Here is a 15,513-nt window from a genome sequence, read left to right as displayed (position 1 = left end):
ATTTTCTTTCACTCAATTGGCAAACAGGAAATGTGTACTGGATGGTCCGCACTCTGCTTATGATGTGGTATGATAAAAAGAAGGAAGAGAGCCCTAGGCCTAGAACTGAAAAACCTGGGTAATGCTCCAATTTAGTCATGTTCTTGCTGTATAATTCCAGAAGTAATGGGCTCTGGAGTCAGATGCTTGTTTGACCTTAGGCAAGTGACTTTAATCTATCTGTGAATAAGTTTCACCTTTAAAACTGTGTCAGTAAAAGGTAACTATCTTATAGGGTCATGGTTAGTAATAAATAAAATAATTCACATGAAAATGCTTATAGCAGTGCCTGATATACAATAAACACTTAATAAATGTTAGATAGTATACCTTTGTTGTTGTTATTAATAATAGTATAGCAATACCTTTCCTTAGTCTTAGCTTCCTTATCAGTCAAATCGGGAAAATAAGGCTTAACCACACAGAGTTGCTGTGAGGATTAACTGTGGCTATATATGTGTATATACACCCTACACATTTTAAAGGTCTGTGCAAAGTGGAAAAATGGAAAAGACCACAGGAGGCAATTGTAAGTACAGAAAACCAAGAGAGGTAATCCATAAAATAATTTCTTTGAGCTATTAAATACTTCACATTTATGTACCTTTTCCTCCCAGCAGAGCTACTCACCAATTTTTTCCCCTCCTGCTAATATTAAAATGCATTTGCATTCTCTGCACACAAACTAAATAACAGTGGAGGGAGACAACCAAGAGCACAACTACCTGGAATTAAATTTTGTTGCAGGCTTCCAGGCAGAGTGGCTCAAGAATATACATTTAATTTTCCCACCTATACTCATCATTCTAGTTGTGACAGAAGTGACATGCTGCTACTGCTGCTGCTAAGTCACTTCAGTTGTGTCCGACTCTGTGCAACCCCATAGATGGCAGCCCATCAGGCTCCCCCGTCCCTGGGATTCTCCAGGCAAGAACACTGGAGTGGGTTGCCATTTCCCTCTCCAATGCATGAAAGTGAAAAGTGAAAGTGAAGTCGCTCAGCTGTGTGTGACTCTTCGCGACCCCATGGACTGTAGCCCACCAGGCTCCTCCATCCATGGGATTTTCCAGGCAAGAGTACTGAAGTGGGGTAGAAGTGACATAAGAAAAGTTAGAAATGTGTGTGTAGTCTGGGGAAGGTAATTGGAAGCTCCATCAGAATTTCTCTTTAAATGTCATCTTTGCCCTTGACCTTTCCTAGGCCTTCTCATCTTCCTTGAGATCATAAACTATGATCTGCCAGCTCCATATTCAGCATCAATATGACCTTTCCTTTGACCTCCCCTTTCTGTTTTTAAACTTAAGCCAATTTCCCAAATCCTGATCAAAAGTTCACTTAAATTGGAAGTTCTCATATTTAGCTTATATCGGAATTGCCTGGAGGGCTTGTAAAACACACATCTCTGGGCCATGTTGCCCCAGTTTCTGATTCAGTTGATCTGGGTAGGGGCCAATAATTTTCCTTTCTACTTCAGTTCTTAGGTGATACTGAGGGTGTTGGTCCTAGGACTACATTTTTTAGTTAATTAATTAATTAATTAATTTTTGGCTGTGCTCGGTCTTTGCTGCTGCCCGAGGGCTTTCTCTACTTATGGTGAGGGGGGCTACTCTCTAGTTGCATTGGGCAGACTTCTCATTGCAGTGGCTTCTCTTGTTGCAGGGCACAGGCTCTAGGGAATACGGGCTCAGTAGTGATGGCACATGGGCTTAGTTGCTCTGTGGCATGTGGGATCCTCCAGGATCAGGGAAAGAACCCATGTCCCTTGCGTTGGCAGGCAGATTCTTAACCACTAGACCACCAGGGAAGCCCTAGGACTACATTTTGAGAACCACTAACCTAAACCTTTCTTCCCTCTCTAACTACCACCCCATTTCTCTCCTTCCTTTTCTTAGCCAACTTCTTTTTAGATAGTTTTAAATGTATAAATGTCTTTTCAGTTCAGTTCAGTAGCTCAGTTATGTCCAACTCTTTGTGACCCCATGGACTGCAGCATGCCAGGCTTCCTGTCCATCACCAACTCCCGGAGCTTGTTCAAACTCATGTGCATTGAGTTCGTGATGCCATCCAGCCATCCAGCCATCTCATCCTCTGTTGTCCACTTCTCCTCCTACCTTCAAGCCTCCCCAGCATCAGGGTGTTTTCTAATGAGTCAGCTCTTTGCATCAGGTTGCCAAAGTATTGGAGATTCAACTTCAGCATCAGTCCTTCCAATGAATATTTAGGATTGATTTCCTTTAGGATTGACTGATTTGATCTCCTTGCAGTCCAAGGGACTCTCAAGAGTCTTCTCCAACACCACAGTTCAAAAGCATCAATTCTTTGGCAATCAGCTTTCTTTATGGTCCAACTCTCACATCTATACATGACTAATGGAAAAACCATAGGTTTGACTAGATGGACCTTTGTTGGCAAAGTAATGTCTTGCTTTTTAATATGCTCTCTAGGTTGGTCATAACTTTCCTTCCAAGGAGCAAGTGTCTTTTAATGTCATGGCTGCACTCACCATCTGCAGTGATGTTGGAGCACAAGAAAATAAAGTCTGTCACTGTTTCCATTGTTTGCCCACCTATTTGTCATGAAGTGATGGGACCGGATGCCATGATCTTAGTTTTCTGAATGTTGAGTTTTAAGCCAGCTTTTTCACTCTCCTCTCCCCTTCATCAAGAGGCTCTTTAGTTCCTCTTTACTTTCTGCCATAAGGGTGGTGTCATCTGTCTTATCTGAAGTTATTGATATTTCTCACATGAAGATATGTCTTTTCAAGCACTCTTATTTTAAACTATTTTTCAAATCACACAGTAACATATAATCATTTCATTAAAACTAATGAAAAGAAACTGAAACCCTCCTATTTTGTTGTTGGAAGTGTAAAATGGTACAGCTACTTTGGAAAACAGGCAGTTCCTTAAAAAGTTAACAGAGTTATCATATGGCCCAGAAATTCTACTCCTAAATACTCAAGAGAATTTAAAACAGCTGTCCACATAGAAATTTGTATGTGAACAGTCATGGCAGCATTATTCACAGTAGCTAAAAAGTGGAAACAATCCAATGTCCATTAATATATGAATGGATAAATAAAATGTGGTATGTCCATACAATGAAATATTTGGAAAAAAAGAGAGTATGAAATACTGTTACATGCTATACTAAAGATGAACTTCTAATGCATGCTAGGTGAAAGAAGCCAGACACAAAAGCCCATATATTATATGATTCCATTTATATGAAATATACAGGATAGGCAAATTAATAGAGACTGAAAGTAGATTAGTGGTTGCTTGATGCTGAGATTGGGAATAGACAGTGACTAGAAATGAGCAATCACTCTCTATTTCTAACCTCAGGCTCAAGCAACCAGGCTCAACCAACATACTAATCTACTTTGTATCTCTATGAATTTGCCTATCCTCTACATTTCATATAAATGGAATCATTAGTGGTTGCTTGAGGCTGAGGTTGGGAATAGAGAGTCACTAGAAATGAGCAAGGGGTTTTCCTGGTGGCTCAGATGGTAAGAAATCTGCCTGCAATGCAGAAGACCTGGGTTCAATCCCTGGGTCAGGAAGATCCTCTGGAGAAGGGAATGGCTACGCACTCTAGTATTGTTGCCTGTAGAATCCCATGGACAGAGGAGCCTGGTGGGCTACAGTCCATGGGGTTGCAAAGAGTCAGACACAACTGAGTGACTAACACTTAACTTTTACTTCAGAATTGAGCAAAAGGGATCTTTTTAGGGAGATGGGCATGTTCTAAAATTGGATTGTGGTGATGGTTACATAGTGTTCGATCCCTGAGTCAGGAACATCTTCTGGAGAAGGGAATGGCTGCACCCTCTAGTATTCTTGTTTGGAAAATTCCATGGACAGAGGAGCCATGGGGTCCCAAGAGTTGGATACAACTGAGCAACTAACACTTCTATTTTCAAATTAACCAAAATTCACTGAATTGTACACTTAAAACGGGTGAATTTAGGATGTGTAAAGCTGTGTGCATTTCTTCTCTATGCATTCCCTTTATAGACCATCATCCCTTCTAGTTTCTATGCCCACCATTTTACTAAGTTTGCTTTCTTGAAGCTCACTTGTGAGTCCAAACTGCCAAAGCCAATAGCAGTCCTCTCCTTATCTTCTGTGATGGTGCCCTGGCATACTTCTCTTTCTTACCACTCCAGATGCCTGCTCCTTCAATCTCCTTTGCTGGCTGTTCTTCTTCATCCTACTCTCGTTGGCCAGGTGATCAACAAGTCTGCTCAAAAGCATTTCCCTGTCTTCCTCGCTAACTTTAAATTCAACATATCCCAACTCAAACTTGTCATTTCTACCAAATCAGGTCCCCTTCTCACCTGCCCCCAATATATCATTAATTTTCTCCAAGTCACTGGGGCTCAGAATTATTTTTTAGCTTAACTCCTTTCTTCCCAAATTCCAATCACTGAGTTCTTTCTACTTTTTTTTTTTTTTTTTTTACCCTCAAAAGTTGTCATGTATTTGTGAGCAAATAATCTGGACCAACAATTCACATGGGAAGCAATGCAAATATTAAATACATGAAAAATTTTCAAAACAGAATAATACAAGTAAGCAAATTAAAATTAAAATAGGTACCATTTAAACCTACTTCATTAGAAAATTTTCCATGATGGCAAATTTTACAGGAAACTGGTATTCTCATATACTGCTAATGGCAGAGTAAAACACCTTCAGGGAAAGCAGTTTGGGAAATAAATCAAGAACAATAAGAATGTTCATTTTCTATTAACTAGTAATCGCAACTCTGTATAATTGTTTTTAATGAGATAATTCAAAATTAGAAAAAGGTTATAGCTGCTCAAAATTTTTCAGCAGCATTACTTTATAATAGCAAGAAATTGGAAAAAAACCTAATTATCCACCAATTTGGGAATGATTAAGCAAATTAGAGCACATTAAGCTGGTGAAATATTATGCAGCCATTAAAATATATAACTACTGAGGAAGCCTTTATGGCAACAGGAAAAACTGTTTACCAAGAAATGCCTAGTGAAACAAGAGAAGCAGGACACACAAAATTATATCTACACAGTTATTATAATCATGAGACCCCTGCCAATCCTCTATACCTATAGATAAAGACTGGCAGGGAAATGAAAACAATCAGGGTGTTAGGGTAGTAAGAATTAGGATACCTTTTATTCTGTTTTTAATTTCCTGTACTATTGCTTTCACAATAAACGCCCCCCCCCCCCAAATATCACACATATTTATCTGTCCCTTCTTCTCTATTTCTATTGTACCCTACGTTCCCAATACAGGGGCACACTCTTTCATGTCTGGATCACTGCCCCAACCTGGTCTCCTTCCAACCTATCTAGGCTGCAAATGCTGCCAAATTATCTAAAGTGCCATATTTACCATGTCACTTACCTGACCAATAATCTTCAATTGCCTCCATATTTGCCATCCTATCTAGTTTTCAAGGCCTAACTATCCGGGCACAATACTTCACTCTTGACCCTTCTTCTCTACTGTTACTGTTGCTGCTGCTGCTCCTCATCCTCCTCCTCTTTACAACTAACATTTACTGAAGGTTTATGGTGCCATATTTTGTCCTAAATGCTTTACATATACTAACTCAATTAATCCACACAACAGTCATAGAAGGTAAGTACTCTTAGCCCATTTCAGAAATAAGGAAACCAATGGATGGAGTGAAAGGTTGTGGGGGCATGGAGAGAAAGCCATGTGCGAAGTTCACAGAGCTAGAGAACAGAACGCCTGGATTTGAACCCATGCAGACTGACTTCAAAGGGCTTCCCAGGTGGCTTCCCAGGTAAAGAATCTGTCTGCCAATGCAGGAGATATAAGAGACACAGGTTCAATCCCTGGGTCAGGAAGATCCCCTGGAGAAGGAAATGGCAACCCACTTCAGTATTCTTGCCTGGGAAGTCCCATGGACAGAGGAGCCTGGTGGGCTACAGTTCAGAGGGTCCCAAAGGGTCAGATATGAGGCAACTTCAGTCAGACTGAAGCAACTTAGCACACAGACTGACTTCAAGGCCAGAAAGCTTAACAACCAGCAGGGTTTATTCCTGCAATACAGCCTGCTTAGTGTCCTCTCTGGTCCTTTCCTTCTTTAGACTCCAGCCTTCAGTTTTCTTAACCCCCAATGAACTTAAATAGGGCACAATGATACTTCACATGTATTGGCCTGTTATAATGTGTCAGGCTTTTCTTGTTTGTTTAAACCACTTTTCACCTTATAGCTACTGGCTTGAGTTGAAGACCTGGCCTGTTCCTTTAATAGCTGTGAGACCTTGAATAAGTTACTTAGCACCAGTGAACCTCAGATTCTTTATCTGAGTCAATGGTTCTCAAAATGTGATCCCAGAACCAGCTGCATCAGCATCACCTGGGGAGCTTGTTAGAAATGCACATTTTAAGCCATGCTCCATACCTACTGAATCACACTCCCTGGGGGTGGGGTGGGAACTACCATCTATCCCAGTTTTTTTTTAATAACTCCTCCAGGTATTTCTAATGCACACTCAAGTTTGAGAACCAACGCCCTATAACAATGCCTATCTGACAGAGTTTTGGGGAAGATAAAACAGAGTATGTATAACTTAGCTGGTGGCACCTAGGTTGTCTTGCAAATGGTAATTTATCATTACTGCTACTTAACTTTGTATAGATTAGTCTTCCTTGCTCAAGCTAGGGATGAGCAGACATTATGCTTCCTGATGCTTTTCTCTAATATTTCCCTGCTTACTTCAAAACAGGCATTACACACACCAGGTTTTAAATAAAATCCTCTTATTTGACTGGCTGATTAGTAAGACAGCCATTTTGGAGAAGCACCATAGCATAGTATAGTGTCTCTAAAGTTAGATTACCTGGTCTGAAGCTCCAGTACTTTGGCCACCTAATGCAAAGAGCCAACACACTGGAAAACACCCTCAAGCTGGGAAAGATTGAAGGCAGGAGGAGAATGGGGAGACAGAGAATGAGATGGTTGGATGGCATCACCAACTCAATGGGCATGAGTTTGAGCAAACTCTGGGTGAGAGTGAAAGACAGGAAAGCCTGGTGTGCTGCAGTCCATGGGGTGACAAAAAGTCAGACATGACTTAGCGACTGAAAAACAACAACCGGGGTCTAGCTGTGGGACATTACGCAAATGATTTTATCTGTGCGTGCTTCAGTTTCTTCTGTCAATTGGCTCTCCAATTAATAGTATATACCCCTTAAGGTTATGGTATATTTAATATTTCCAAAGTGCTTTGAATGGTGCCTAGAATCGAGCACTGTGCTCAAGAAATGTTAAGTCAGCATTATTATTTTTGTGTCATTTCACCCTTTCAATGGTGGAAGAGGCTCTGTTTCTTCATTTGGTAGGCAAATGACAAAAATATCTCAAGCAGCTTCTCTGTGTCAGGCACTGTGCTAGGCATGGAGGCATCCATGACCAAGGGGTGGTCTCCTTTCTCGACAGTCTCAGTCTAATATGGGAAACTCAGCAGACCCACCAGACCATGGTGAAAGTTCACCAAGAACGTGGTACAAATCAGCCTATAGTGAGGAATCAAGACCAGCCACAGAATCCCATAGTATTCCCACCCAGGCCTCAGATTCCTGAGAAATTATGATGAGGGGTCCATTTGAAGGGTTTCCTCTGGGATCTTGATTGAAGCAGTTATAATGGAAAAAGCATGCACTTTGGGACCAGACCAACCTGGGTCTGAGTCCTGGCTCCATCACTTAACTAGCTGTGTAACCTCAGCTAAGTTATATAACCTCTTTAGACCTCATCTATACAACAGGTAGTACAATTAACTGTTGTAGAAATTGGAGATTTTGTGGAGATTATGGGTATAAGAAGATCCAACCCAATGAATGACACTTAGTAGATGATCAATAAATGTTGACTTCCTCTCTTTCCATTGCCAACTGGAAAACTGATAGGTTTCCCAGATTTTGGAGTCAGAAGAAAACCAAAATTATTTCTGCCTGACTACCAAGTCACAGGGGATAATGTGGAGCCCTGGAAAGAACCCTGGGATTTTCAGAGATCAAGAGACCCAGATTCTAGTCCTCTCCCTAGGTGCCCCCACAGAGGCACAGCTAAAAGCCATCTTCCCTGCCTGTCCTTCATTTGTGGAGTTTGAGTAAATATAATTTTGGCTTCCCCAATGGCTCAGCGGGTAAAGAATATGCCTGCAATGCAGGAGATACAGGAGACGTGGGTTCGATCCTTGGGTTGGGAAGATTCCTTGGAGAAGGAAATGGCAACCCACTCCAGTATTCTCGCCTGGAGAATCCCTTGGACAGAGGAGCCTGGTGGGCTACAGTCCATAGGGTCACAAAGAGTCAGATGTGACCGAGTACCCTTACTAGACTGTGAGCTCTTTGAGGAAAGGGGTTGTGTTGAATATCTAATACTGTCCTGGAGAAGAACTGGCTGAAAAGTATATCACTGGATAGAAGAGAAACGTCACAAAAAAGGGGTTCCAACCAGGCTGATGGGAGAGGACCCTGGAGGAGGTAATTGTCTCCTTGTCGTGATCACTATGATAGGTGGGCTCATCTCTTCGGAGTATGAGTGCCAGGTGCCATGTTCCCCACATTACAGGAGCAGAGTCTCTACTCTGGACATTATTAAGGGCTCTGCCTTTTATTAAATTATTAAATTAGTATAAATTATTAAAGGCATTATTAAGGGCTCTGCCCAAGCACCTCTTTCCCCTCCAGCCCAAGCTACATACACCATTTGTAAAAATGTTTCTACCTTCTTCAGCAATTCTAACCTATCGTTATCAGGCTCTGCCTTGGATTTTTAATGAGTAGACCTGAAGCTCTCAATGAGTCCTATAAAAAGAAAGGTGGCAGAACACAAGAAACACTCTGAAGCAAAGGCACAGCAGTAGCTGGACAGCCTTGCCTCCTCTCTGGCTCCTCCAATCACCCAGTGGCCACTGGGAAGGTAAGCATAGTTTATGCCTTCCCATCTATGTTTCAGCATGGTCTAGTCCCCACGTCCTTGTGCCTGGGCACTTGCCTCAGGCCTCTGAGCTGATAAGCATAATGTCCTGCAACACTCCTGACTATGATGTATTCCAAAATGTGCTACCAGTCAGTTTGGTCTATAGCCCAGCTGCCTGGGAGGCAGGCTGGATTCCATCTATACGTCAACCCCTTGGTATTGACACCAGACCAGGTTCCTCAAAGGAAACACAGCAAATAGAAAACCTTATCAATTTCCACGGAAACCTCAGAGGTACTAACTTACCCAACTCCATGAGTGGTCAACTTACCTCCCTGACTGGCTGGTCTTCCTGTTTCCTGTTATTGGTTTCCATTTGTCCCCAGGAAATTCCTGCAAAGCAAAATTCTGATAAGTTAGGGAGCTCTGAACAGCCAGGTAATCTAGATGGCTTCAAAACTGTGAATCGGTCAGGAGCCTGTCCAAGGCCAGGTGCCACCGCTGCCCCCCACCAGCTGATTCCTTTTACTCTCCTATGCAGGGTAGAGAACTATGTACCTAGAGGGCTGCCTTTCTGTCAGGAGGCCTTCTGCACTGCTGGGGCCATGCAGAGTCTAAGATAGCACTCAGAGACCTCAGTGTGATCTAGAAACTCTGAGTTACCCTTTTTCTCTACTCCCCTCCCAAACCATGTTAAAAACCAGTTTAGCATGCTTGCTGTTTGTTCTGGCTCTTGCAAAGATCTTTTTATTTGCTCTTCCCAGTGGACCTGCTCATTCCTCTAGCCTCTTCCACCAAAGAAAGCATCTTCTTGGACGTTGCAGCCCTTAAGATGACTTTGAGAACTAAAGCTCCTGCTGCCGCAACCCTGTCCTGGGGGAGGCAGCTAGAGAACATGCATGCCAGCCAACCCCAGTACCGTAGGGGCCCTTCCTCCTCCTCCCAGACCTGCTGAAAGGGGCTGAGGTGGGCTCATTTCTGGGGAACATGTGTGCTGGGTGCCACATTCCCCATATTACAGGAGCAGACTTTTCACCCTGGGCATTTTATCCATAAGGGCTTTGCCCAAGCATTCTTTCCCTGCAGCCCAAGCTGCATATGCCATTTGTAGAAATGTCCCTGCCTTCTATCCTAGTTCCAAGCCTAATGAAAACTTGCCTTTGACATCCTCTCTAATTTCAGCATTCCATACCTTCTACCTAGAGACTCAGAACTTATTCCGTTGGGAATGCAATTTTTCCTAAACCTCACTGACCTTCCAAAGTCTCTCTCCCCAATGCGATTATTGGTCCTGTTCAAGCTTTTATTACCTTTGCCTCAGCAAAAAAATTTTACTACCTTGTGTAGGTAAGATGTGGTTGTCAGTCATCCTGGTTAAGATATTTTTTGTTTGAGAGCAGCTATGTCACCTCCCAGGACCTCAAACTTCCTATCTGGAAAATAAGGACTGTGCTATCTAGCCTTGCTGGGTTCCCAGGAGTGAGGATAAAATGGGATGTGTGCAGAGAATGCCTAGTACAGCACTTGGCATGTAGGAGGCTAGGGATCTTAGTGGCCATAGAATAGATGAGGTTTCACAGCTTTCACATAACCAGAACAGTCTCTCTGCCTGTACCTGTCAAGTTAGAGCAGCAAAAACCACTTGTTCAACTTCAGATTGTGCCTGACGCCCTTGTGAGATGTCCCTGCTTTCAAAGACAGTATTACTCATTCGGCCACAGTGGGAGCCAGGATTTCCTGTCCATTCCCTGTCTAGCCCTATGGGGAGTGCTCAGAAAATAGCAGTGTCCAAAGCAAACAAAGTCCTGTCCCAACTCTCAATCCCCCAAGTCCCCAGTATCACCTTACATTATTTTCCCCGCTGAGCCACTTAGGTTGCTGTAAATTGTATGCACTCTTTGAATCAAAGAGGCAGTTATCTCCACGACTTGTTGCGGATGAGGATTGATTATGGTAGGAACTTGGTGCCTGAGTGAAGTTGTACTGCTAGAAGGCATCCTGCCAGACTGGAGAGGGCATGGGCTTTGCAATCAGCTTATGGAGAGGCAGCGTAGCACAACTTGGAGCCTGGCCTTGGAGGCTACACTACATGGATTCAAATCCCACACTGTGTGTGACCTCAGGCAGACTACACAGCAGTTTATCTTAGCTCATTTTCTCAAGCTATTTAATAGTGATCATAATAATAACACTGTCTATTTCTTGATTGCTTTGACAACCATGTGAGTTGATACCTGTAAAGCACCTAGAACAGCACCTGGTACACAGTAGACACTCAAATGTTGGTAATCATTATGTTGTTTAAATCCTGGCTTCACCACTTGTAAGATGTGTGACCTCAGCTTTCTTAGCTGGAAAATGGGGTCCTATTATAACATATCTCATATAATTGCTAAATGAAATAATTTTATATATATGCAAAACTAACTGGCATGAAGCATGAAAGATTTAGATGTGTGCTGATTTCAGTTTTCTTAACAGCACCGAATAGGAGCCAGTTAGCTTCCCAACCACGTCCAGGGGGCATAACGAGCAGGATCTCAATCCTACTTCAGATAGCCACCATTACAACTACCTAGCCAGCTAAGCTGGGGAATCCTAACCCATGCTAAAAGTTTTTCCCATGTCTGAGGGGAAGGTGGTTCAGCTGGCAGGGGTAGAAATGGGCACAAAATGCCTCGTGGATGGCCATCCATATGTCTAAAAGCCTAGCGTCTAAGCAGACCTACTTAGCTCATCTAACAGACATTAGGAGACCAATATGTCCTTCCCTCAGAATATAAAAGAAGAGGCATGGATGGGCACAGGCACACCTGTATTGCTGCTGCCAGCTACTACAATGTGCAAATTTCACTGCTTTCCTTCATGGAGTTACTGGCTGACAATTCTGCAACCATCTTCTGTGTACCCCACCCCCAACATTAACCCTTTTCCTCCACTGTCTACTTGCAGATCCTTCTTTTGGCAAAAATTTCTCAAGGTAAGCCCAAATCTCCCTTTATTTTAAAAGATAATAACTCACCCTTAAAAGATAATTACTATCTGGCAGTCACTGTTCTAAGTGCCTTGTATATGTTACATCATTTAATCCTCTCAACCAATGTATGAAATAGGTACTATTATTATTCCCATTTTTTAGATGGGAATGCTTAAGAATTCAAACCCAGGTAGTCTGGTTCTACCATCAAGCCCTTAAACCACTATTTCATATTTCCTCTCCTTTTCCCCCCTACATTTTATTATGAATATTTTCCAACATATAGAAAAGTTGAGCAAGTTTACAATGAATATCTGTATATCCACCATTGTATAGATTTTACAATTAGTATTTTACTATGTTTACCCTATTACATATCTATTTGTTCTGTTATCCATCCACAAATTCATCTTAAATTCTTTATGCATTTCAAAGTACTTTACCCCATACATTTGAAAACTTAAATGAAATCAACAAATTCCTTGAAAGGCAAACTACCAAAGCTCATTCAAGAAGAAATAGATAGCACAAATAACTCTGTATCTATTAAATAAATTGACGTTGTCATTAAAAATCTTTCCACAAAGAAAACTCTAGGCACACATGTCTTCAATGATGAATTCTAACAAACATGCAAGGGAAAAAAAAAAGCCAATTCTATACAAACTCTTCTTGAAAATAGGAGAGAAGAAAACATTTCCCAACTGATTTGGTAAGGTCAATATCTAGATATATAAACCAGACATGGACATCATGAGAAAACTATAGACTAAAATCCCTGAAACATCAATGCATAAACAAACAAACAAAAAAAAACCTTAACAAACTATTAGCAAACCAAATCTGGTAACATATAAAAAGGCTAAGATGTCATAACCAAGTGGGATTTATTCTGGCAGTGCTAGGCTAGTTCTTGTTTCAAAAATCAATCAATGTAGGACTTCCCTGGTGGGGAGTGGTTAAGAATCTGCCTTCCAATGCAGAGGACGGGAGGTCAATTCCTGGTCAGGGCACCAAGATATCACATGCCTTGGGGCAACTAAGCCCATGCGCCACAGCTACTGAGCATGCACCACAACTAGAGAGAAGCCCAAGCACCACAAGGAAGAGCCCAAGGGCCACAACAGATGACCTTGCATGCTGTAACTAGGACCCAATGCAGCCAAATAAATCATAAATATTTAAAAATCAATCACTGTAATTCACTATATCAATTGATTAAAAGAGAAAAACTATATGATCATCTCTATAGATACAGAAAAAGTATTTGAAAAAACAAATCCAACATCCACACTTGATAAAAGCTAACACAATAAACTAGGAATAAAAGGGAATATTTTCAACCTGCACCTACCAAAAAATCTACAGTTAACATCAAACTTAATAATAAAAAATTGGGAACAAAGCAACAGTATCTGCTCTCACCACTTCTACTAAACACTGTATTGAAGGTCTTAGGGAGTGCAATAGGACCCCTTCTCCTAGAAAAGCCATACACAGTGGAAATGAAGACAAAACCATTTGCAGATGACATGATTGTAGAAAATCTTTTAAAATCTACCAAGAAAAGTGAGTTTGGCAAGGTTGCAGGATACAAGGCCAATATACAAAATTAAATAGCATTTCTATATGGTAGTAAAGAATTTTAATTTGATCTTAAGAAAACAATATTATTTACAATGGCATTGAAACATGCAATCTTAAGAGATAAATATAACAAATATGTGTAACACCTATATGCTGAAAACTAGAAAATAAGCTGCATAGATCAATGCATTTCAAAAACTCAAGCATACATATCCATTAAATAAAGTTCTATATTTGTTTACAATATTTTAGGCAAAATTTACTTTCAGTAAATGCACGAACATTAAGTATACATCTGCTGAGTTTGGGAAAATGTATACACCTGTGTAACTCTCTTTTCTTTTTTTTTTTTTTTTTCTCTTTTCAAGATATAGATCATCACACAACAATTTCCTCATGCTCTTTCCCAGGTAATCTCTGTGACACCTCCCACAGGCAACCACTGTTTTGAAATTTTTTTCCTATAGATTAGCTGTTTTATAACTTTATATGAAGGGATAGTAGAGTACATACTCTCTTGTGTAAGGCTTCTTTTACCCCTAAGTGTCTTTCTTTTTCCTTTTTTATTTGGCTGTGCCATAGGCAGCATACAAGATCTTAGTACCCCGGCCATGAATCAAACCTTTGCCCTCTGCAGTGGAAGTGCAAGTTCAAGCCACAGAACCACCAGGGAATTCCCTTGTTTCAACAAAGAATATGTACTGAGCAATTACATATGCTAAGTCATTCAGAAGTGTCAGTCTATGCATCAACAGTTCAACACAGGAATTAACTTCTGGTTTGAATGCACCAGCCAAAAGGTGGCACTAGGAAAGCTATGGGGAAGTAGTCTGGCAGTGAGCTGGCAGTGGCATGGGAAGTCCTAGAAATACCATGGGGGATGGTGGTGGCTTGTGTTAGGGATGTAGATCATAACTAGGGTATATAGTTACAGCTAATTTAGACCTGGGTCTCTTCTTCAGACTGGAGCAAAGGGAAAGGATTTGTCCTTCAGAAGAGCAGAAAAGTCAGACCTCTGGAAGCAAAACCTGGGAGACATTTGCAAATTTTACAGCTCCAAATAGTTTTAAAGCAGGCAGTGGCATGGGAAGTCCTAGAAATACCATGGGGGATGGTGGTGGCTTGTATTAGGGATGTAGATCATAACTAGGGTGTATAGTTACAGCCAATTTAGACCTGGGTCTCTTCTTCATACTGGAGCAAAGGGAAAGGATTTCTGCTCTCAGAAAAGTCAGACCTCTGGAAGCAAAACCTGGGAGACATTTGCAAATTTTACAGCTCCAAATAGTTTTAAAGCAGGCAGTGGCATGGGAAGTCCTAGAAATACCATGGGGGATGGTGGTGGCTTGTATTAGGGATGTAGATCATAACTAGGGTGTATAGTTACAGCCAATTTAGACCTGGGTCTCTTCTTCATACTGGAGCAAAGGGAAAGGATTTCTGCTCTCAGAAAAGTCAGACCTCTGGAAGCAAAACCTGGGAGACATTTGCAAATTTTACAGCTCCAAATAGTTTTAAAGCAGGAAATGAAAGGCAATACAGTAAGTCCCCTACATACGGACATTCAAGTTTCAAAGATGCAAATACCATGTTCGCATGTCCAATCATGTAAGTCAGTTCACATGTCTGGTGTACATTGTCAGGTGCATGCATCCTCTACGAGTGGTTGTGCTTTTCTGTACTTTACGGTACAGTACTGTGTAGAGTACAGTAGTACAGTATCTTTATTTCAAGCACAGGATTTCCAGAAGCAAGCATAAAAGCAGTACTGCTAAGAAGTGCCAAGCAGTAATGATGGGAACAAAAGTGAAAGTAACTGAGAGAGCAGAGTGACAAGAGGAAGAATAACTGAAGAGATACACGATGTAGGAAACGCCAGAGGGATTTTCTTTATTTGAGGAGGCACTGTTAGTTTTTGAAGCACAGGACCTGAATGTAGAATGTAGAAT

General features: G+C 41.4%; 1 protein-coding gene across 1 annotated transcript in view; it reads right to left on the bottom strand.

Annotated features, from left to right (window-relative positions):
* The window catches only part of SHROOM4 (shroom family member 4), a 268,987-nt gene that overhangs the window by 30,136 nt on the left and 223,338 nt on the right, over positions 1-15,513 (bottom strand). Inside the window, 1 exon segment of the mRNA XM_086388761.1 lies at positions 9,332-9,393. Coding sequence (XP_086244887.1) covers positions 9,332-9,393 — 62 coding nt within the window.

Source organism: Bos grunniens, chromosome X (genome assembly GCF_055505025.1).
Source record: "Bos grunniens cultivar Pamir isolate PY7600 chromosome X, Bosgru_T2T1.0, whole genome shotgun sequence".
Taxonomy (NCBI): Eukaryota; Metazoa; Chordata; class Mammalia; order Artiodactyla; family Bovidae; genus Bos; species Bos grunniens.
The sequence above is the reverse complement of the archived record's forward strand: the minus strand, read 5'-3'. Positions and strand labels throughout refer to the sequence as shown.